Consider the following 23,173-nt stretch of genomic DNA (forward strand, 5'->3'; position numbering starts at 1 on the left):
AAATCTGGGTCCAAGAGCATCAGCATCACCACAGAGCTTGATAAAAACAGTAATCCCTGGGCCTCAAACCACATCTACTAATAATCCTCTCTGTATATTCAATATGTTTCATGAGTGATTCTGATGCAGAACCAAGCTCGGGAGCCACTGATTTAGTCCATTCTCTACAGGGGAAACTTGTCCATTGCCCAGGGGACATTTGGCAACGTCAGGAAACATTTTGGTTGTCACAACTGGGGGAGGGAATGCTACTGGAATCTAGTGGGTAAAGGCCAGGACACTACTAAAATCCGACAATGCACAGGACAGCCCCCGCGACTAAGAATTATCCAGTGCAAAATGTCAATAGTGCTGAGGTTGAGAAATCCTGATGTAATCCAACCACGCAGGAAAGAATGGGTCAGGAAAATTACATGACTTTTCATTTCTGCAGTGCGAGGTTGGAACCTCGCTTTCCAGAAATTCAGTCTCATTTTCTTGATTCTATGGTATCTCTCTTTTTTTATTGTGGTAAAATAACATAAAAATTACATTATTCACCATTTTTAAATGTACAGTTCATTGTTATTAAGTACATTCATATTGTGTATTCTATGTGATCTTAAAGATCTGAATTCAAAACTCTTCATTTGAAACTCAACTGTCGTTTTAGTTCACCAGGCTCTCAATATTTAAATGTCTTGGAAATTACAGGTTTTCAGGCTAAAGAGATGGATTTAATGCATTTAAGAGAAAGTCTGCATTATTGGTTCCGGTCTTGCTTGAAACACAAGAAGCTTGTTCTATTCTATGTACCACTCTGAAAAAGTCATAATGGGTTCCTAACAGTTACCATTATTAAGCAGAGAACTGAGTGATCATCTCACTGAATCCTGACAACATAAGGAAGGATGTATGACTATTGCCAATTCCTCCTTTTACAAAGCAGCAGGCTCAACCCCAGTCACACAGCACTTAAGTGGCAGCCCAGATTTTGAGTCCAAATCTGTCTACCCAAAGTCCACACTCACAGGCACCAGCCAAACCGCCCCTCCCAACGTCGAGCCCCAAAGAAACCAGCCTTTCAAGGCTCTTTCTCGCTTCAGTTGGGCTCCTTCTGTAAAAACCAGACCACTCACCATGTTTTCCTTAATTTTTGAGGAAATATAGTCTTTGCTTCATAACTCAATGTGTCCCTGGAAGTCACACCATTAATGGATGTAGTAGGCAAGATGGCAATGATATATGCTCAAATCATGCTGGTGTTACCAGTGGGAACACTTAAGTAGGGGCATGGAGATGGAGAGACTCGAACAGAATTACCCAACAAGTAAAATAAGTCAGACAGAGAAAGACAAATACTACTACATAGTATCACTTATATGTGGAATCTAAAAAAACAAGCAAACGCATACAAACAGAGAGTAGAAAAGTGGCTGTCGGGCTCGGGGTGGGAAAATAGGGACAGGTTGAAAAAAGGGTACAAACTTTCAGCTGCAAGATGAATGAGGTCTGAGGATCTAATGTATAAATTTGGTGACAATAGTTGATAACACAGTTGTATAATTGAAATTTGCTGACAGAGTGGAACTTAAATGTTCTCACACACACAAAAAAAACAAACATAAATAAGTTAATTAACTGGATCTGGGAATCCTTTCACATTGTATATATGTATTACTATGTATATATGTAGCACCACAATATACACTTCAAATATCTTATAATTTTATATGTCAATTATACCTCAATAAAGCTGAAATAAAATAATTTTTAAAAGAACTACCAAACAGATTTATGATTTAGGAGAAACTGGCTGGGTTTTAGTGTCACACAGTACTGTGCTCAAATCAGTAGCTTCCTAGCTGTGTGATCTTAGGCAAATGAACAAACCCCTGAACAACTATGAACTAGGAAGTCTAAAAACTGCCTTGTCGGGCTGTAGTGAGGGGATGAAATACTCCGTGCAGGGCACTTAGCACACTGCCTGGCATGTGGTATGTGGTGATTAGATGGCACAGGCTATTATTACTCCTACTATTATTATTATGTACAGAATAAGCAAAACCCCCATTTCAAGCACAAAAACTTAATTGTGCTTCGTGCTATTGATGCACTTTATAAAGGTCCTGGTAAATCACATTTATGTACATCGAATTACATCTTAAATAGACTACAGAAATAGGATAGTTGAGGGAAAACTGCAGGCAATCATTTTGTACACACTTGACTAAAAACACATGTAGCTACGTTTCTTTTAGAGAAATAAAATCCCCAACCATACACGGGGAGAGGATGCTATTATAATTTTTCTGTTTGGAGAATGGAGAATACCAAACGTTTTATTCTTATCTTTACTGTTCACAATTCCAACCTAAAGTGGACCCACAGAAGTGGAGATCAATGTGATGGAGCACAAGATACAAATGTATGTAAAACACGGGCTGAGCACCAGGAGCTCATAATCTACTTCAAAAGATGTGGGTACATAAAAAACATGTAAAGAACATTATCCGCAGATTATAGTAACCATAAATAAAAGCTACAGGGAAAGAAAATGGTACAAGAAATTAGAAGGATGGAGAAATGCCTGCCTTATAACAGGCTCAAAAAAGTTTGAGAACAAAGGAGCCTCTCTACCATGCTTAGCAAAGCCAGGATTTACAGGAGTGGAGAGCTGAAGAGAAGGCAGGAGAAATTCGAGCAGGCTGACAGTTAGAAACGAACTGCAAGAGATGAAAAAGAGGTGTGTCAAAAGGCACACTGCTAAAGGGGCAGCTTCTACAAAATGAGAGGGTACTTGAGACCTGCAGGCAGCCCTGCAGGCACTTTGAACCTGGATAACGCATAGGGAATTCATGCAAGGACACGAAGCCAAGTGAAGGAATCCGATTTGAGAATCAGGAACACTAGAAATTCAAGAATCATCCAGGATATGCAGCTGCAAATCCAAGTCTGTTTCTGATGCACACATAATAGAGATGATAGGGACCCCTTGCCTCCCAAGCTGGCCCACATTAGCTTTTCTTGAGTAGAGATCTATCTCCTTGTATGGAGAGGATGGAGTTTATATGCTTTTTGCCATAAATAACACATTTAATGACCCATCTTCTACCTGAAATAACTTCCAAAAGTTGTTAACACTTGTTTGACTCCCTTTCTTCTAGTTCTCATCTGGGCAGTTTCACCAACAATTTGCCTATATCCTGTAGGCACATGAAGGTTTAAACAGGGGAATAACACATCCATCAAACAAAGAGATGAACTGGTGGCCAGCTAGTGGGCCAGGCTGGTGACCAAAGCTGGTGTTATTTACATAGAAGTTACACTTAAATCCACAAGAGAACATGGAATCTGAGACAAAGAGAGCCAACAGCGAACACACAGACCAGAAGGCTAAGTACTGAGGTTGTGACTGATTTAGACAAAAGGAGAAGGACATGGAACCACGAAGAAACCTCACAAAGACTAATCAGATAAGGAGGAAGATTCTCAGAACTGAAGCTTAATGAAGGGAGCAGTGGTTTAAGAAGATATGAATGAGGAGCTTTGCCAAGTTTAAACAAGAGGGCAAGGCCAACCAAGGCAGAGTGAAGACCACTTGACTTAGCAAACCAGAAGGTAATATTGCCATCAAAGAGGGCAGCTCTAGAGAGAGGAAAATTGTTCTTCACTCTAAGATTAAGTGGATACTGAAGCAACATAGATGGCATATACTGACAACATTCAAATCTGCTTGGAATGGAAAGACAGAAAATAAGTTTTGAACTAGCAAGAGAGTTACTAGGTCAAGAGGAGGATTTTCCAAGGTAGGTATAGAAGAGCTTACTGTTGAAGGCAGAGAAGGAGAAAAGAACAAATGAAGAGGATGCTGACGAGGCAAAGCCTCAGGTAAGGGGAAAGGATGGCTTAAAACACAGGTGCAAAAAAGAGATGGGGGTTAGGACAGGCTAAATGCCCTGGGAAGGAAGTGGAGCCACCTCTTCCCTCCTCTGCTGGCAGTGGAAAAAGAAGACAGGACGGCAGGAGACAAGGGCATCCAGTGGTCTGTGGAGCATGCAAATACATAAGCAGAGAAGTTCTGAGGCACGGATAGGAGTGGTAGCTTTCTAGCCTAAGTGTGCTCCTTGGAAAGAAAGGCACGTGGGGGCAGGGTAGAGGCAGGAGAAACTGGAGGCCTGAAGAGCATGTGCAGGGGATAGAAGAACTGCTGCCAGAACATTGGGGAGTGACCAAGAGATGGAAGAAAATATCATGGAGGAGTACTAGGGAGCCAGTGAATATTCCACAGCATGAATATTAGTCCAGTTAGCATGTTCCTTTATTACTAGGTGATGCCTCCCTCTTACCCTTTAATTTTCTCTCCTTCGTAAACATTTAAAAAGGAAGGCAGAGAAAGAAGGAGGAAGGGGGGAAATCTGTTCACGATGGGAGAGCAGGTAAAAAAGAAAACCAGAGCATCTTATTTTCTAATCTACTGAGAACTTGCTTGAACTAGCAGCAATAATGGCTGCCTTTATGGAGGAATTACTCTGAACCAGCAAGGTCCTACATTCTTTTCATACATTTTCTTTAATCCTGACAATGATCATAAAAGTGGCAAATTATTATCAGAGAGAGGGGGGCTCTAGGGCTCACACTCAAGTTTAAATGTCCCCAGAGCCCGCACTGCACCTGTGAGGCCACACTGCATCTCGGCAGCTGCCTCTTGTCAAAGTGTTGGTGGTTCTACACCTTTGAGTGGGAAATATGCTGTTCACTAAATACTTAACAAGAACAGTGGACGGGCAGCCTTTTAGACTTGGTGTATCAGCAACCACCACTCAGCCTCAAGTGGCTCCTGAGGTTGAAACCCAACAATAGACAGCGAAAGCCGGGACAGAAGCCACGAACAAACGAGCTAGCTGACAATTCTTTCGACAACCTCATATGATACAGCAAACTCTACTTGTGGAAAGCTCCTAGGGCTTTTCCTGCTGAGTACAAACACAGAGTTTTCTCCTCAAAATTTACAAAGAAGATAAACCAGTCCACTTCCAAGCAGACACCCCCTTGAGCCCAACGGGCAAGGTTAGAGCATGGCTGAGCAGAAGTGCTCCCCACGCAGGAAGCTCCCTCTCCCAGTTGTTCACTCATTAAATATCCATTTATTAAACAAGGACTATGCAGCAGGCACTAAAGAAGCAGCAGTCAAAGACGAAGCAACTCACAGGCTCACAACTGTTGATCAGGAGCCCCTGCCTCAGGAGATGTGGGAGCCCCTGCATCAGACTCACCTGGTGCTCATCACAAACCAGACTGAGGGACCACCGTTGGCACCCAGAATCAAAATCTCTGCAGCTGGGCTGGGAAAGCACCTTTTCCACAAGCTCCCTGGGTGATTCGTGGGCACACTCAAGGTTGAAGACCACTAGTTTAAGTGGATAGACAGTGACAACACAATGAGATAAATGGAGGAATACTCAAAGTTTCGGGAGAACACGGGGCAGTGACGCCTAGCCCAACTTCTGGAAAGATCTTTTAGTGAAATAATAGCTATCCAGGTTCAAAAGGAGCAAAGAATTCTCTAAACAAAGATAACATGCAAGGGGAGAGGGAGAGGTTATGTGAACTTTACCAAACAAGGTAAAAGATTAGGAGAAAACATGTAATAGTCATTGCTCGAGTCTTCATTGTGTGTGCAAAAACATTTCCAATTCTTGTGGCAACTTCCGACTGGAGGAAAAACACCTGACACCAGCACTGCCATGAGTCTCTAACTTCAGCCACTGCAGGGCAACAGGGGCTGGGGTTCTCCTCTTTGTGTGGGTCTCCACGTGGCATTTTCAGGAGGCCTCCAATTTAGCCAACTGTTTAAAAGTTCAGTCTTCAGAGTAAGGGAGGCCCGGGTTGTGTCCTGGTCTCACGGACTAGCAAATCACCTAAAAGCTATGAACCTCAATATCTGCATCTGTAAATCCAGAGTCATCACCAAGAATGAGACAAGGCAACATCACGTGCCTCCTGATACGATGCCCGGAGAAAAACACAGTATCATGCCTCTGGTACTTCTGTCAAAAACGCAAAACCTGAATCTAATTGGGAGGAAGCATCAGAGAAACCCAAGCTGAAGGACATTTCACAAAATAGCTGTCCTGTCTTCTACAAAACTGTCAAGGCCACAAAAGATGAAGAAAGACTGAGCAACCATTCCAGAACAATGGAGACCAGAGAAACACGACAATAAATGTAATACATGTCCCGGAGGAAGGTCAGACTGTGGGCAAAACACCTACAAACGACTTTATTGGGACAACTGATGAAATGTGAGCACGGACCATGCACTCTGAATCAGATGATAGTGTTGAACTAATGCTCAATTTCTTGGCTTTTATAAAGAGACTAGTTATGTAAGAGAATAATTTTGTTCTTAGAAATTCTGTTGTTAGAAAACACACACTGAGTATTTAGGGGTAAAGGGAGATGATGCCTCCAAAATCACCCTCCGATGGTTCAGAAAAAGGATATATATTAGAGAGAGAGAGAAAAAATAGAGAAAACAATAAAGCAAATGAAGCAAAACGTTAACAATTAGTGAATCTGGATAAAAAGTAGACAGGAATTCTTTGTAGTATTCTTTCCATTTCTCTGTTTGAAAGTGTATCAAAATAAAGTTACTCTTCAAAACTATCGGGCCATGAAAAGCAAGGAAAGACTGAGAAACTGTCAAAGACTGAGGAAATTTGATATCTATATTACAATGTCGTTGGTACTCCCGGATTGGATCCTGGAACCGAAAAAGGACATTAGTAGAAAAACTGGTGAAATCCAAATGAGGTTTGTAGCTTAGTTTACTAGTAACGTACCATTGTTAATTTCCGAGTTTTGGCAAATGTACCACAGTTCTATTAAGATGTTAACATTAGGGGAAGCTGAGTGAAGGGCATATGGAAACTATACAATCTCTGTCGTTTTTCTTAAATCTAAAATTGTTCCAAAATAAAAAGATTATTTGTAAAACATTAAGACACACACACAGCAAAGGCCATTCCTAAAGGCAGAGGAAACTGACCCCACTGTCCCCTAAGAGCCTATATCAAGAGCTGCTGTCTTAAAGCAGAAGTGCTGAATACCAGCAGGCATGGCAGAATCAAAAGGAAATAGTTCACCTGAACCACTGACTTAGAATCTCCTGGGATGGGACCCCCAAGAACATTTGAACAACTGCCCCAGGTGGTTCAGATGAGGACTCAGGCCTGGGCACCAGATATCCAGCTCAGCACTTCTCAGACTCCACTGCACATAGGAATCCCCCGGGATCTTGTTAAAATGCAGATCCTGCGTCAGGAGCTCCGGGGTAGGGACTGAGACTCTGCATTTCTAATGAGCTCCCAGATAATGCCCAAGCAACTGGTCCTTAGCCCCACATATGGAGAAGGCAAAGCAAGAAAGACAGAGGGGACCTGGGTCCACGACATTGGAGCATCACACCAGCCCAGGACTGCCATGCGGATGTGAGAGACCACCTTCTATCTTGTTGAAGCCATTGTTCTCTTAGGTTGTAGCCAAACGTAATCCTAACTCCATTTAGTCTGCACCAAGTAGTCCCAGACACATTTTAAAGTAAAATTCAACTGGTATCCTCTCTCAAACAGCACGTGAAAAAGGATAAACATCTCTAGCTATTTGGACAAATGTCTATAACACGACTGAGTGGGCTTCTCTATCTGCCTGGGGTACTTCCAGAGTCACATAAAAATTAGCTCCAAGAGCAGTTAAAATGACAATGATGTGCTGGTCTGAGGGCACCTTTTTTTGACAACAATCCTAAAAATTCACCCTTTTTCATTCATGCTCAAGCTCCACTAATTCTGATTTGACCTTCACAATTTGTTTTAATGAGTCCTTTGGATCCACCCAATGACACATAACTCTTGCAGTGGTCTTCAACCAGATAATAAAATCTGACCAGGAAAAAAAAAGTGTAGATCGTAATCATAAAATAGTACCGAGAACATAAATAAAAAGTGGAGTTGCCATGGTACCCTAATTTCCCTTAAGTGTACATTAAGCCTCAACCCTTTTTTTCTTTAAATCATTTACTCTCAAATGACAAAAGCAACCTTCCTGAGATAACTTGTAATCAAACAGTAAAATGGTCAAGATCCAAGCAAAAGGACACCTTTATAGGTCAGACCATTTTTAAAATATTCTTATTTCATTCAGTAAATATTTATTAAGCATTTATTACATTCCAGACAATATACTAGACACAGTGCATCTCACATTAATAATAAAATTACAGTTGGCTAGGATCCAAACCTGAGCCCCTCTATACTAATTTCATTATCAAGCTGTCACTATAATGTACTTGTTGGCTACTTCTGCAAAAATCAAAGAGAAAGGTGAGTCAAAAAATTAAGTTTTGTGTTGCCTATGATAAAACAATCTGCACGTATTCAGGAGTCCCTGCCAGGCAGTTCTGGGACAGCCTCCACGGTGTCAACTGCCCGGAGCCCAGGCCACTTGTCCGTCCTGCCTCCCTCACAGCTTCAGGCACAAACCCTGTATTGACACAATCCAAGTAGATGTTGGACGAGTATGAAAACCCCATGCATCGCCACTGCACATGGTACAGTAATCACATACACTGCAACTATTATTGCAGAGATTTTTCAACACAGCCAGAAAGAGAAAGGGGAAAAATGAGCTATCCAGAGTCTGTGAAAATTCCAGAATAGAACAGAAACTGCAAACAATCGCCAAACTGCAGCCAGCATTACTAACCTGATCGATTTCCATGAGTTTGGGGTAGGCGCCCGGCCATTCTATGGCCACCTTGACAGTGTCTGCAGGTGGCGGCATGGTAAACCCCGAGAATGTCCAAAGTCAGTGGAACCAGGATCCTATAGTGCAGATGGCAGCACGTGTCTAGACCTAATGAGGAATGACAAAAAGAGAAAGAAAAGTCGATCACAGTGCAAAGGCCGGGCGAATTTTGCTTCATCACTTCCTGTTTTCACTGGTGGTTTAGGTACAAGAAACGGCTCTGGGTGCACAAGACACAGGGCGCCACTGCACCACCAGCCCTTGAGGAGAAACGACAGATGAGGGTGCCAAACCCCTAGAGTCAAAGCTGCCAAGAGTCGCGGCCCTGGCGAGGCACACCTTGCCCCAGTCTTCCGTAGAAAGCAAAGTGTCCCTTACCACCAGGTTCTGCTCCCAACGGTGCCCAGGCTCTGGACTCACTCTGTCCAGAATGCACGCAAACTCCTCGCGCTCAACAGGCTCCGGAAAGACAGATTGCCCAGGAAGTCATGGTCAGGAAGCAGCATTTCTTTAAAGTGTTTTGTGTGTGTCACAAATAGAGTTCCGCTCTATAGCAACCAGGATATCATGAGGAAGGAGAAATGCCCCAAGGTCCACACACAGGCACACACACATTCCCTCCCGAAGGCCAGTGCACACAAAGCACCTTTAGCCAGGGGCGAAAATTAACTGGCGTGGCTAGTACAGCCTTGAGAACAGACCTTGAATCCTCATCAGAATGAACAGTGCTGCTTACACAAAGGGAGTAAGATTACCCTCTGCCACCTCTCCTGGACTACCCCGTTTCTTTTAGGATTTTTTTTACTTAACATTTTAGAACAGGTGAAATACTCATGTGACTCAAAACTTGAATGTGCGTGTCTGTGTGTGGGAAGATCTACAATGCAGAATCACGCTCCTCCCAAAGTCACGCACCTACCCAATATCCACTTGTACTCCCATCCCTCCAGCTGTCCACTGTTATTAGTTTCCTATATATTCCTCCAGGATTTTTTCATGTATCTAAGGCAAAAGCAAAAATATATTACATTTTCTCCTTTCCTTATATAAAAGGCAGCAACCTATATACCCTGTTTTTTTCATTTCGTGTATCTTCTAAATCTTTCTATGTTAGTTCAAATAGAGCATCCTGGGTCCTTTTACAGCTGCATAGCAGAATAGTTCTTTGTAGGGAAATATACTCTGATGAACTAGTCCTCATCTTACCTTTGGCTATTATAAACAAGCTGTGCTAAATAACCTTATGCACACATCATTTTGCACTTGTGCAAGTACATCCTTAGGATAGACGCACAGAAGTGAAATTGCTGGGTCAAAGAGTATACCTGGTCTTTTTTTTTTTTTTTTTTTGAGGAAGATTGGCCCTGAGCTAACATCTGTGCTCATTTTCCTCTACTTTATATGTGGGACACCTGCCACAGCATGGCTTGATAAATGGTGCATACATAGGTCCGCACTCAGGATCCACACCGGCAAAGCCCGGGCAGCGGAAGCAGAGTGTGCAAACTTAACCGCCGCGCCACCGGGCCAGAACATGGTCCTAAATTTTGATAGGCTTTGCCAAATATCCCTCCACAGGACTTCTACCAATCTATGCTATCTTGATCAATGGATGAGGCTGCCTATTTACACACAGCTTCACCAACAGATTGAACTTTTGCACTCCTAACACATTGAGAAAAATATATCTCAGCGTATTTCTTTTATTGTGAATGAGGGCAAACATAAAGAGGCAAAGTCCCATGTTTACTTTTCTGTGAACTGTCCAAATCCTCTGCCTTTATTCTACGGGGTTCTTGGTCTTTTGTTAGAAATTGATCTCTGTATGAAGATTCTAATCAAATTTGTGCCTTTGGTTCTTTATCAGACCACAGTAGGCCTTGTCAGTTACTATCCCAGATCTCAGTGGCAGTTGGACATCTCTGAGACGATAGAGACAGCAGAGTTAACAATGGCAGTTATATAAATAACTAATGCTACCAGAGATGACAAGTAAAGGAAATGAACCAAAACTGCTGCTCCTTTGGTCAACAATGATGAGGGAAGCCTGCGGTGGAGCCAATCAGTGCTAACCAGCAAGAGCAGATTACAAAGCGTTGGTTCAGTTGCTCATTCAACAAATAATTATTGAGCCCAATTCTATACCAGGCCTATTCTCAGTGCTGGGGACACAGCAGCAAATCTACATGTTAGATGGCATCAAAGGAATATGGATTAAAAAGAAGAAGGGAAGAGAATTGGAAGCATGTGAGTATACCTGTGTGGGAGGGTCAGGAATACAATTTTAAATAGAGAAATCAGGGAAGGCTTCACTGAGAAGGCAGCATTTGAGTAAAGACCTCTGATGGCTGAGGAGGTGAGCCATGCAGATGTCTGGAGAAATCATGTTATAGGCCAAGGGAACAGCAAGTGCAAAGGCCCTGAGGCAGAAGCATGCCTGGTATGTTTCTGAAACAGGCAGGTGGCCAAAGGCAAGTGAGTAAGGGCAAAAATAATACAGCAATGAGTTCCAATAGTTATTGTGTCATAACTTAGTAGGTTCATTCACTGTACTCTTGACCCCCTAGACACTTCTACCACATCTCTTCGTTTGTGACTTCTAAGGAAGACAGTTCATGTCCATTTACATCTATTCAGAGTCTAAACTGGTACAATTTTCCAGAGGTACTTTTGACAAATTGTACCAAAAGCCTTAAAATTTTGTATTCTCTGTAAGTAATTTTATTTTTCTAGGATGTTTCCCCAAGAAATGATTGTTAACTTAACCATAACAATGCCAATTACTATTTTGGTTTTAATTCTCAAAACTTGTAAACAATTGAATATTCAACAAGAGGGACTGGTTAAATAATTATCGAGTCTTTTATGTGCAAATACAAGCAGACAAGCTGTACTGGGCACTTTTTCGTCATAGTCTGTACATTCTTTTGTTCACTTGAGAATTCTAAGGACAATGTATCATATCTGTACCACATCACTTCAATTCAGGATCTGGATTCAATTATACACCCTAAAATAAGAATTAAGAAAACAGGCTCTAATGTGAAAACAGACTCAGTCTGAATATCAGGTAACACCATTCAGATGAAGAACACACAATCTTGGGGGACAAGAGAATAGATAATGAAAATTAAAATGCATTTTGAGTGCCCTCTTCCCACTTCTACACAAAATAGTCTAGAGTTACAGCGAAAGAGGTCATCTAACTATCCAGGAATCAAAGGCCAAGCACACTTCCTGCTTAACTGGCATTTATTTCTCAAAGGCCATTCAGAGGAAACCTGTTAAACAGGTGAGAAATACAATAACGTGGCTCTCCCTGCATCTCCGTGGAGAACAAGAAAGGAACAGAGTACAAAGCAGCTATTGAGAAAGCAAAGAGGCCGGGACATCCCCGGGGAATTCACTTAACTGAGCCCAATTAAATCTCATCAGTTTTCCCCACATTAACAAACAGCACGGATGGGGCGCAGCCAGGGTCCATGGGGTGGAGTCAGGTGTACAATTGCACAACGAATAATCTGGTCCACATCATTATCCTCAGAAGCTCACATTTTATCCTCTTGAATTTATATTTCCATTAGGGAACAGTTAGCTCTCAAGGCTTCTATATATAGTCACTGCTGCTTCTGAGGAAATTTAGGGAAGGGAGTTTCTAGCTCAGGCTTTCTCATTCGAGGCACAGTTAGCATTTGGGGCTGTAGTCCTCTGTTATGGGCACTGTAGGATGGTTAGCAGCATTCCTGGCCTCCACTCTCCCCCTACTCAGTCATGACAATCAGAAATGTGTCCAGACATTGCCAAATGTCCTCTGAGGGGCAAAATCATCCTCTGGTTAAGTTGTGAGCTGCCAAGCCCTCTGGGCAGATTACTAACGATCGGGGCAACCCATCGCTGAACTTGACACAAGACAAATGGTGTCTCATCAGACTCCTCAAGAAACATTAACACGCAGGTCCAATGCTTGGTCAGGCATAACTGAGATGGAAAGATATTTTTCAATCTTCAGACAACAAATTCAATCTCCTAGTGTCCTTTGCTTCCCCAGCACAGTCCTCATGGCACTTGACTCTTCTGGTCAACTTCTCCCCACCACACCTGGAGCACTCCAAGGCCAGGATGCACATCCTGATCACAGTTTCATCACCAGGGTGCAGCGGGTACTTAGTACGTGATTGTCGGCTGAATACATCCTCTCCACAACCAACATCTCATCAGAGCTCCTGGCAGTAAAACCAAGTCTACTGTTGTCAAAATTGCCCAGTAAATATAAGCTACTTGAACTTGTTTCAACAGCCTGATATAATAATTCTTATGCAAACTAAAATTTAAGAACTAAAGGGAAGTCTATGCATCAGGATAGACATTCCAACCATGCTGCCTTTTAAGGTAACTATAAAGTCCCTAGAGGTAACCAGGGAATGGACGGGTGGAGAATTCTACAATGTTCCCACTGGCCTGCTGATTGATTTACTTTATTCCACTTTTAAGGTTAAGATTCTACAACCTTCACGCGCATGTCAAATGGCTTGTTTCTAGTTGAGGGAATTAAATGAGATAGAGGAATCGCTTCTTACTTGGGAGTTAGTTACTAAAGTCCACAAGGTAGTTAGATGTGACTCCATAACCCTTGAGCAAGCGGTTGAAATTTTTTCTTTGTCTTTCTGCTGAATGTCTCCTTCTCAGCTATTTTTTTTTTTAAAGATTGGCACCTGAGCTAACATCTGTTGCCAATCTCCTTTTTTAGAATTTTTTATTCCTCTCCCTCAAAGCCCCCCAGTACATAGTTGTATATTCTAGTTGTGAGTGCCTCTGGTTGTGGCATGTGGGACACCGCCTCGGCATGGCCTGATGAACTGTGCCATGTCTGCACCCAGGATCCGAACTGGCGAAACCCTGGGCCGCCGAAGTGGAGCACGTGAACTTAACCACTCGGCCACAGGGCCAGCCCCTCCTTCTTAGCTTTGGGTCATGTTTCTGCTGGCGAGAAACTACTTGATTCCCATCTAGAAATCTGTCTACCTCTACACATTGTTCTGTGCCCAAAGTTCTCCAAGTCTCTGTTCATGTTAGAAACACACCTCACTGTAGTCTCTTAAAGATCTGTTACATGTCTACATGTTTTTCCAGGCAGCTTGGTTAGATCTTAGGTTCATAAAGTTCCTGAATACCTGATGCTTTTTTTTTTAATTTTCCATAGAGTTTTAGCTTTGGGTCCCTATAATGACTTTAAACCCTCTTATCCTATTTCTAATCTCTCCATTACACCAGCAAAACCTATTAAGAGAAAAAACAAAATCAAGTCTATAAGAATATTCCTCCAGAAGCTGTGTCATGGGAAAACTAACAGGCTCGCCCGGGTGAACCGTGTGCCCCCACAACTGCACTGAAAGAGCCTGACAGATGGGCCAGGAGAGGCCAAAAGGCAGATCAATGGGAAAGAAACACTGAACAGCTGGAGAAACGATTTGCTTCAACTCCTCCATCCCTTTCTCCCTCCCCAGGAAAGCTGTCCTCTGCCCCACTGGCCATCAGTATCTATTGGAGACAGATAATAGGTTTATAATGATTATGGGGCTAGAGAGGAGGGAGTGCTAGTCCCATATTTTAAACGTTGAGTGATCCCTGATAGAAAAAGAAATAGACAACATTTTCCCTTGGCATTCAGGTTAGATAGAGAGGGAAAGGGCCTCTGAAAGTGGCACCCCACTGAAAACAGCCTTTCATTCATTCTCTCTGTACTATGTAGAGGAGGGGAAAAAACCTTTCTTCAACCCTCTTAAGTTCAGTAGCTGAGGACTGCAAATTAAACTAACAAAAGAAAGATTAAAAGGAGGGTAAAAAACAGATTATTTACTTATGCAATGCACATTCGTGCAGGAGAACTCAGTAATGAGTAACTCAGAGGTGGTTAGAACTTGGAGCTTATATACCATCTTAACAAGAGATGATAAAGTGTAGAGAAGAGTTTAGATGAAGGAAAAGGGGTTTGGGGCTTTTGCAGGAGATATGCTGTGGAAAGGTGACTTGGAAATGTATGGTGACAATGGGTTTATGGTAAGGTTCATCATGCAGTCCTGAGTCCTCTCATGGGATAAGAGTTGTCTCTGGAGTAGTTTTCTTCCTGGTTTGGGAGAGGAAGACACCTTTACAAATGAAAATTTCCTTTACAAATGTACATTTCCTTTACAAAAGGGAAATTTATGTCCTGCCTTTAAGTAGAAAGGAGAAGGGCAGAAAGCTCCTCCTATGTGTGCTGTTTCTTAATTACCTTCAGCTCAAAATAACCTTTAATGCACTCCGGCGTATTTTGCAGAGGCATCTTCTGATCTCCTTCAACTACTCAGTCTTTCCTGAGCTGTCTAGTCTTTATTTTTTAGCACACTGCCTTGCCTGGTACACTGTGTCTCAGGAAGGCCCACTGGAAACAGACCTGGATAAAAGTTTTGTGCTCCTCTTGTTTGTACAGCATCCTTCTTATTCCAAACAGACTGATAACATCTCAACACCCTTATTGTCTACCCAAGCAGATAGTAAGGAACAGGAGCCACCAGCTTGACATTAATCAGGATGTTGTGATTATCCAGGCTTGCTGAACCTTGTCTTCGTGTCCCTTCTCAAACACGTATTAGGGAGGGACAGATATTCCTCTTTACAAGTCATGTAGGTGAGCAATGACTGACAGAAAGGACCATGGAGCAGGGGTAGTGGGCATGTGCCCCCCCACTGGAGGGTCTGGATGGACTCATACACAGTCGGGGTGCCATTTCAGATTCTCTGTCTCCATTAGGGAACTGATGGCCATTCTGAGAACAGCAGAGGGTCAAGGAGGAAGCTTTATGGCTTCAGAAATGGGGGAACACTGCACAAGGCATAAGCATTCAGGAGAAAGTGAGGAAAAGAGAGAACTGAACCAAATGCAGAAGCCCAATATTCCAGTTTACTTATATGCTGTTGCCAAAGCCTATGGTAGTCTTAGAAATAATTCCACCCATTGACTTGGCCAGGTGGGGAAATGTGCTACTAGCTGCCTTTGGCTTACAGAATGTTGCAATCTTGCAGAGAAAAGTCTTGGCATTCACAGCGTTTTGAATTGTCATCCTGGAGGCAATGGGACAGTTGGCAGAAAGGGGTGCAGCCAAGAGCTGAGAGTAGACACTCAACTGGGCCCTTGAAACACATACCTCCCCACTTACTCTTCACCCCAGCCCCAGGGATAGTTGGCACTATCAGCAGTAAACAAATGAAGATACTAAATCTTAGCAAGTTTGAATAACTTCCCCCAAATATTTACCTACTCTCAAGGTGACAGAGGCCGCTCTAACATGATCCCTATTGTGGATTATTGTGTCTCCTCCAAAATTCAGATGTTGAAGTTCTAACCCCCAGTACATAAGAATGTGACTGTCTTTGGGGATTGGACCTTTAAAGAGGTAATCAAGTTAAAATGAGGTCATTAGGGTGGGGCCTGACCCGATCTGACTGGTGCCTTGCAAGGAGAGGAAATGTGGACACAAACAGGTGCAGGGGGATGACCATTTGAGGACACAGCGAGAAGATGGCCATCTACAAGCTGAGGAGAGAAGCCTCAGAAGGAACCACCCCTACCAACACGTTTAGATCCCAGACTCCTAGTCTCCAGAACTGTGAGAAAATAAATTGCTATTGTTTAAGTTACCAGGTCTGCGCTACTTTGTTATGGCTGCCCTAGCAAACCAGCACGACACTAAAGACAGAAAGGTTAAGGAAGACGCTGATGCTTTGATACAAAGATGTTTAAAATCTTCTGCATTCCAAAAAGTACCATAACAATTTAAAGACAAATCAGCTATGACCCAAACTGACATAAATCACCTCAAGAATGATCTCTTGTAAATTTATTTTTTTAAAAAATCCCTGTACAACCTAAAGAAAAGAAAATAGACAAAGCAATCAACTTAGGAGGAAATGTATGATCAATAAATACCAAAAAGTCAGCCTTAATCGTAATGTGAGAAATGCAAATATAAACAACAAAACATACCTTTTTTTTGTCTATCATATTGGTAGGAAATAAATGCTTATTTTTTTTTTTAAGATTTTATGTTTTTCCTTTTCCTCTCCAAAGCCCCCTGGTACATAGTTGTATATTATTCGTTGTGGGTCCTTCTAGTTGTGGCATGTGGGACGCCGCCTCAGCGTGGTTTGATGAGCAGTGCCATGTCCGCACCCAGGATTCGAACCAACGAAACACTGGGCCACCTGCTGCGGAGCGCACGAACTTAACCACTCAGCCACGGGGCCAGCCCCGAAATAAATGCTTATTGATTGGTGAGAATGTAGGCAAAAAAACTCTCTCATACACTGTTACCATCCAGAAAAAAAGTAAAAGCAAAAGCCCTTTAAAAATAAACAAAACCAATTTATTTTTAATACATAAAATGTAAAGTAATACATTTTGCCATTAGGATGTCTGTTCTCAAGAAACTACTAAAGCAGAGTTTCTTAACTACAGCACTATTGACATTTTGGAGCAGACAGTTCTTTGCTGGAGGCTGCCCTGGGCACTGCAGGATGTTTAGCAGCATCCTTGGCCTAGCACCAGATGCCAGTAACACCTCCTCAGTGATGATGATCAAAATGCCTCCAGACATTGCCAAATTGTCCCCTTAGGGGACAAATTACCCCTAGTTAAAAACCAGGGCACACAGGTGATTGATTCTAATCTTGATTTTTTTTTAAAGTTATTATGTAGACCAAGTTTACAAAGTGGGAATTAATGGTCACAGATACAATATTTTCCATGCAAAAAAGGGAGGTGAAATGTTGAGTAAGGGTCATTTGAAGAAATAAAAGCGTTTTCTTTACAGCTGCTAAAAACCAACAGGAAAGGGAATCGATGTAAAAACATAAATACCTTGATAGCACTTGAGGACATTTGTAACTTTTTGCTCTAGCACTTTTCCCTCACACACAGCTCTAGTGAACTCTTGTAGCTTTGGTTTTTGTCCGTCTAGTGAGCTTTTCTATCTCTTTTCTTCAAGTAGCAGGGCCTGTCCCACTGGCTACTAGCCAAGAGTGGGCATGTGGCCAGGCCTAGCCAATGACAGCACCCATCTCCCTGGCAACAGTGATTGGTCCAAGGGACAGACACACGATCCAAGCAAATCAATGTCTGGGGATTGATCTATGAGGCCTGGAAGGAAAGAGTTCTCCCTTTCTGCGGGAAGTTGTTCTGCTGAAGCTGTCAGGAGCCATGTTCCCACCCTGTGGGGAAAGGCCGTCTGCAATAGCAAGGAACGAGGCAAGGCGAGGAGAAGCAGAAACAGAGGAGAGAGAGGAGAGAGGAAAGAGGACAGGAGTCCTAACTCTGGCTCCTAACCCATTTCCTCCCATTCTCTGAGCTATCCTAATTTTCTTCCTAGATAAATGAACCCATAAATTCTCCACTGTGCTAAGTGAGTTTGAGCTGGGTTTCCATCACTTGTAATTGAAACACTCCTAACTAATACATCAACTCTACCATATCTGTTTACTGTCCTGAGTTATAATCTTGGCATTCCCTTGAGAGATGACTGTCACACAAAACACACACTGAAGTTACACAACCTAACTTTGCAGCCAAGTGAGAACGCTAATTTTGCTCTCCAATTCTAGAGCTCAGATGCCTGCACGTCCACATTTCTGACAGAGCCCTCAATACCTAGGACCTGCGCTTCCTCTTCTGGGCTGCTAGCAGAAGGCATGCGTGCATTTCTGGAATTAGTCTTAGTCTGGCATTTCCACACAACATCACTTCTTTAAGATACTATTAATTAATGTAATGAAAAAAAAAGTCAAATCTCTTATAAAACATTGAATGGAATAACGCTAATAATGGAACTAACTAGTTCATGTACTAAATACTTCTCACAACAAACTTATGAAATAGGTACCTTTACTAAGCCATTTTACAGACAAGAAAACTGAGATGCAGAGACATTAAGTAACTTGCCCAAAGTCCTATATTCACATACGGGGCCTAGCCAGAACTGAATTCACATCTGCCTGATTCCATACCCCACGTTTTTAATCACTATACCATATTTTGAAAAACGTTCCTTTACTACAGGACTTCTTGGGCCTTTAATGAAATACATGTGCACTGTGAAATCTTCATACGCAATATGCAATATTTCCCAAATGCATGTGTCCAGAAAAGTCTTTTTTTTCTCTCATGGAGCATCTTGTGGCACTTCTTTCTCATGGGACACACTTTGGGAAATGACTCTTTGAGGCCATTTGCCTCCTTGGTTTCTCAGGAAAAAAGAATTGCCAAGTAGTCTTGGCCAGAAATGTAGTGGAAAGTGGCAAAGAAAACTCTTTCCTTTAGTCCCATATTGAATTATCATCACCTGCATCTATGGGATTGTCTCCAGGAAAGAAGCCTAATTCTTTTGAGTAACTCTTTCCAATTCACATAGGACAGTAAAGATTTAATTAACTACAGCTTCTACGGTGCAAACTAGCAGACGATAAATAACAAAAGAAACAGAGTATCTGTATTTGCAATAAGCTAGAATCTGAACTTCCTGCTTTAAATCTTTGAATGATGCTTGGGGCCTATAGCACATAACCCTCCCAGAGCCTGGCTCTCCAGCCTACCTCTGAGCACCACCAGTGCACCTTCCCTACCAACTGCATCCCTGTGCCCCACCCCACTAAATATGCAATGACTGTAAGTCAGACGCAACAAATAGGTTTTCCCTTAAGATCATCAACAGTCCTTTTGCAGGGGCTGCTGATAGCACTACTTAAGGCCAAGCCCCAGACTGGCCAGGGCAGGATCTCTCCAGGTGTGCCCTGGTCTACTGAGTGGCGAGGAAGAACCCCGAGACGAATGTTGGCTATCTCTTTCCGCATCAAACTGATGGCCATTTCCTGGGTGTGCTAAATTCTTGTGCCTCCTACCTTTATTCATAACATTCCCTCTACCTGGAATGTCTTTTTCTCTCCCTTTGGGGTGGTTTCAAAAGTTTCCATCACTGGGAATTTTAAATCCTTGAATGGCATTCTTCACAGCTAGTCTCATGGGCCAGCTCCTCTGAGAGATTTCCCTGACCCCATAGCCTCCCAAGCTAGAAGCAACTGCCCCAGCATCTGTCATCTTAGGTGCTTACAATGCACCTACCACCAGAGCATCTTTCCACATCTTAAGCGACTAGTTTGTACGAGTTCCCCAAGGGTAGGGATCACATATTTGATCCATCTCTATACTTCCAGTTCTGATCAGATGGCATTGCAAATACCAGCTCAATAAATATTTTTTAGAGAGGTGAATGAACAAATGAATGAATCACTCCTTCCTTAAAAGCAAACTCAGAGACAAAAAAAAAAAAATGGGAAGGATTACTCAAGCCAATGACGCATTTTTAAAATCCAGAATTCCTTGCAGAGCAAACCTTCAGGCACTTTGAGCAGCAGCTATTCATTTGTCGCATTGGACAGAAATGGGAGCAGAGGCACTCAGAGGTGAGAGCAGGGCCTAGTCCAGATTCCTCTTCCTCCCAGAGAAATTCTGTCAAAAACAAGCTGAGCCGCTGGTTCTCTCCCCTTCATTCTGAGCTCTCTCACACTTTGGGAATCAGCATCTCAACTGGAAAGTTCATTATTTTACAAACTAATGCACACACTTCCGCTCTTGTTCTGGTTTTTGGATATTTGCTTTTCAAATTCCTTTTCAGCTGCTGTAATGCCAGTGACTGCTTCCCTCCTGCCCCCCCCACCCCCCTGCTAATCTCCCCCAGCTCCCCTCCTCCAGGCAAGCCCTGTCACTCCCTGATGTCTGCTGACATTCCCCAGTGGAGGAGGCAAAGCTCAGGCCCCGTTCCCTATCTCAGAACCCAGACTCAAGGCCACAGGAAATGCTGGAGCCTTTCCACCATCCTGTGAGCCAACCACTCAAAGTTTCCAAACCTGCTGATCAAAAAAACAATATGAGAAACTTCTTTCTCCCCACTCCCCCCCTCCAGCAAGAGCAGAGCTCTAAAGGCCACCCTAGGAAATTGGATTGCATCAGATTAGCAGTGAGGGCCTGCTGCAAGAGGCAGAGGGCTGGCTGTGCCTCCACAGGCTTCCACCTGACGACTCAGCACAGAATTAGTCATACGGAACAGCGACACACGAGGCAAGGACGCACGCCAGACTCACACAGGATGGCAGGAGCCTCTGCCCTGTTCTCGCTATTTGGGTCCTTTGGGTTTCATTCTCCAGAGGAGCACAGGCTTGTTAGTGTGAAGTCAGATGTCCACCTGGGCATTAATCCTAGTTCTGCCGTGTCCACAGCTCTGTGACTTACGTCTAACACTTAGTGTCCTCATCTGTAAAACTGGGGCAACAGTAGAATCCTTCTCATAGGATTTCTATGAAGACTAAACATGCAAAGCAATTAGAACAGGGCCTACTGTAGTATTAAAACAATAATAATTACTATTGTTAACTTACCAGGCATGGGGTACCTGGGTGAAGCATCTGTAGTCTCCTTTAGTCAAACACACAGAGACCCCACAGCACAGTAATTCTTTTTCCCTTAAGCATCCATAATAGAACTGGACAAACTGTTATGAGAGTAGAGAGGAAATGATAACTCAGCCTGAAGTCCAGGGAGGTTTTATAGATTTGGACACATTTATTTTCCTGGGTTTTAATGGATGAATGGAAGTTTCTAGATGAGTGACTGGGCTGGGAGGAATCGGAAGAGGAAGGTTAGAGTTAAGAGCTGGAGGGATGACCTGCATTGCAATGGCAGGAAGTCACAGAGAATTGCCTGAGCAGATCACCTGAGGAAACAGAAGAGACCCATTTTCTCTCCTAACCACAAGCCCAGGTCTCGCAGGAAAGTTCTCAGAGTACAGGGAGGTGACTGGGACACCACTTCTTCTAGATGCTTTCTCTCCAAAGAAAAGTGGAGGTGGTCTTCAGTTAGGAGGCAGTTAAAAGTCCTTAGAGAAAGACCAAAGGGGCGCTCTTTGCACAGAGGGGGACCTGCCCCGCTATCACTGCACAGCTTCCCCAGTTGCATGTCCTTCCAGCTTTGCAGAGTGACTTCTGGCTCTCCTCTGTCTGAGGGACAGATCAGTCAAGCCACCTCCCTTGCTAACCTCGTTGTCTCTTCTCTAAGTGAGTAGCCGTAAAGTCCTAGTGCTCCCCTCAACAAGTTGACAGAGGGAAGGCATGAGCCACCTGGGGCCTGAAGAGGTTGGCTTGCTGGACCTGGGCCCAGCTGCTCCCCAAAAACTGAGATTTCAGTGGGGACTAAGGCACAGTGGCCAAAGATTAGGTAGCTCACTCCTACGGTGTCATATCCTGGCTTTAAACAGAAGAACCTCAAAATGTTTCTCAGGAAAAATGTGATTAGAAAACACGAATTTCCCCCATTCTCAGGGTTTTAGATATTTTATCCCTCTGCTTATTAGGCACAACCCCACACCCCCGGCAAAACAAAGAAAAACAAAACCCTATAGATTTTTCACTCTTATTTCCTTCACCTTAGGAAGCTCTGTCAAAACTCCCTGGATTGCACGAGAGAAATCTGTTCTTTCCTGGTATTTTTCTGGGTTCTCTGACAAGTTCATTACAATTGGCCTTAAGATAAAATACCATCAGGGCACATGCTATCAGCATGGACAGGTGGCTACACTCTGAAGAGTTTTTCACACAAATACCCAGGTGACAGTGGATCCAACGGGCCAGTGTTCATTGTTGATAAACGAAAGGACTGCTCTTCCGTAGATACATACATGAACCCAGAAATCCCTTACCACATTTATTCAAAAGTAAAACCATAGTACAAACTTGGGATAAAGTGGCCTGTAATTCTATCCTGAAAGCTAATATTAACTGACTATCCCCTGGGGTTGCCGATATGTATTCTGCCATCCCGAGGATCACATTCTGGATGGAATTTTTTTTTTTCATGCTCATTTCCCCGTCACTCTACCCTAGGCAGAGCTTGCCTACAATCTGTTTCCGAGTCCTAGGAAAAGGTGAGATTAAAAACTCATAAGAGGAGGGGCCGGCTGGGTGGCACAGCAGTTAAGTTTGCATGTTCTGCTTCCACAGACCGGGTTTCAACGGTTCGGATCCCAGGTGCGGACCTATGCACCACTTGCCAAGCCATCCTGTGGTAGGCGTCCCACACATAAAGTAGAGGAAGATGGACAGGGATGTTAGCTCAGGGCCAGGCTTCCTCAGAAAAAAAGAGGAGGATTGGTGGCAGATGTTAGCTCAGGGCTAATCTTCCTCAAAAAAAAAAAAAAAATCAAAAAACTGATAAGAGGAAAACAGTGACTTCCAACTCTGTGCTGGCAGTTTGCTGAGTACCTTTTAAAATTTACTTGGTAAATTAACAGGATGCTAATGATTTAAA

At 43.1% G+C, this 23,173-nt stretch overlaps 1 protein-coding gene across 23 annotated transcripts in view; it reads right to left on the reverse strand.

The window, feature by feature from the left end:
• The window catches only part of ELMO1 (engulfment and cell motility 1), a 523,658-nt gene that overhangs the window by 423,944 nt on the left and 76,541 nt on the right, over positions 1 to 23,173 (reverse strand). For 16 of the 23 annotated variants that reach the window (XM_008536086.2, XM_070616266.1, XM_070616275.1 and 13 more), the window contains one exon: positions 8,746 to 8,895. The exons of 2 other annotated variants lie outside the window; for them this stretch is intronic. In XM_008536086.2, the coding sequence (XP_008534308.1) occupies positions 8,746 to 8,823 (78 nt within the window). In that variant the 5' untranslated portion in view covers positions 8,824 to 8,895. Of the gene's footprint in view, positions 1 to 8,745; positions 8,896 to 9,165; positions 9,459 to 9,706; positions 9,790 to 23,173 lie in introns of those variants that run through there. 5 more of the 23 variants (XM_070616273.1, XM_070616280.1, XM_008536090.2 and 2 more) reach the window with 5 other exon arrangements.

Source organism: Equus przewalskii, chromosome 4 (assembly GCF_037783145.1).
Source record: "Equus przewalskii isolate Varuska chromosome 4, EquPr2, whole genome shotgun sequence".
Taxonomy (NCBI): Eukaryota; Metazoa; Chordata; class Mammalia; order Perissodactyla; family Equidae; genus Equus; species Equus przewalskii.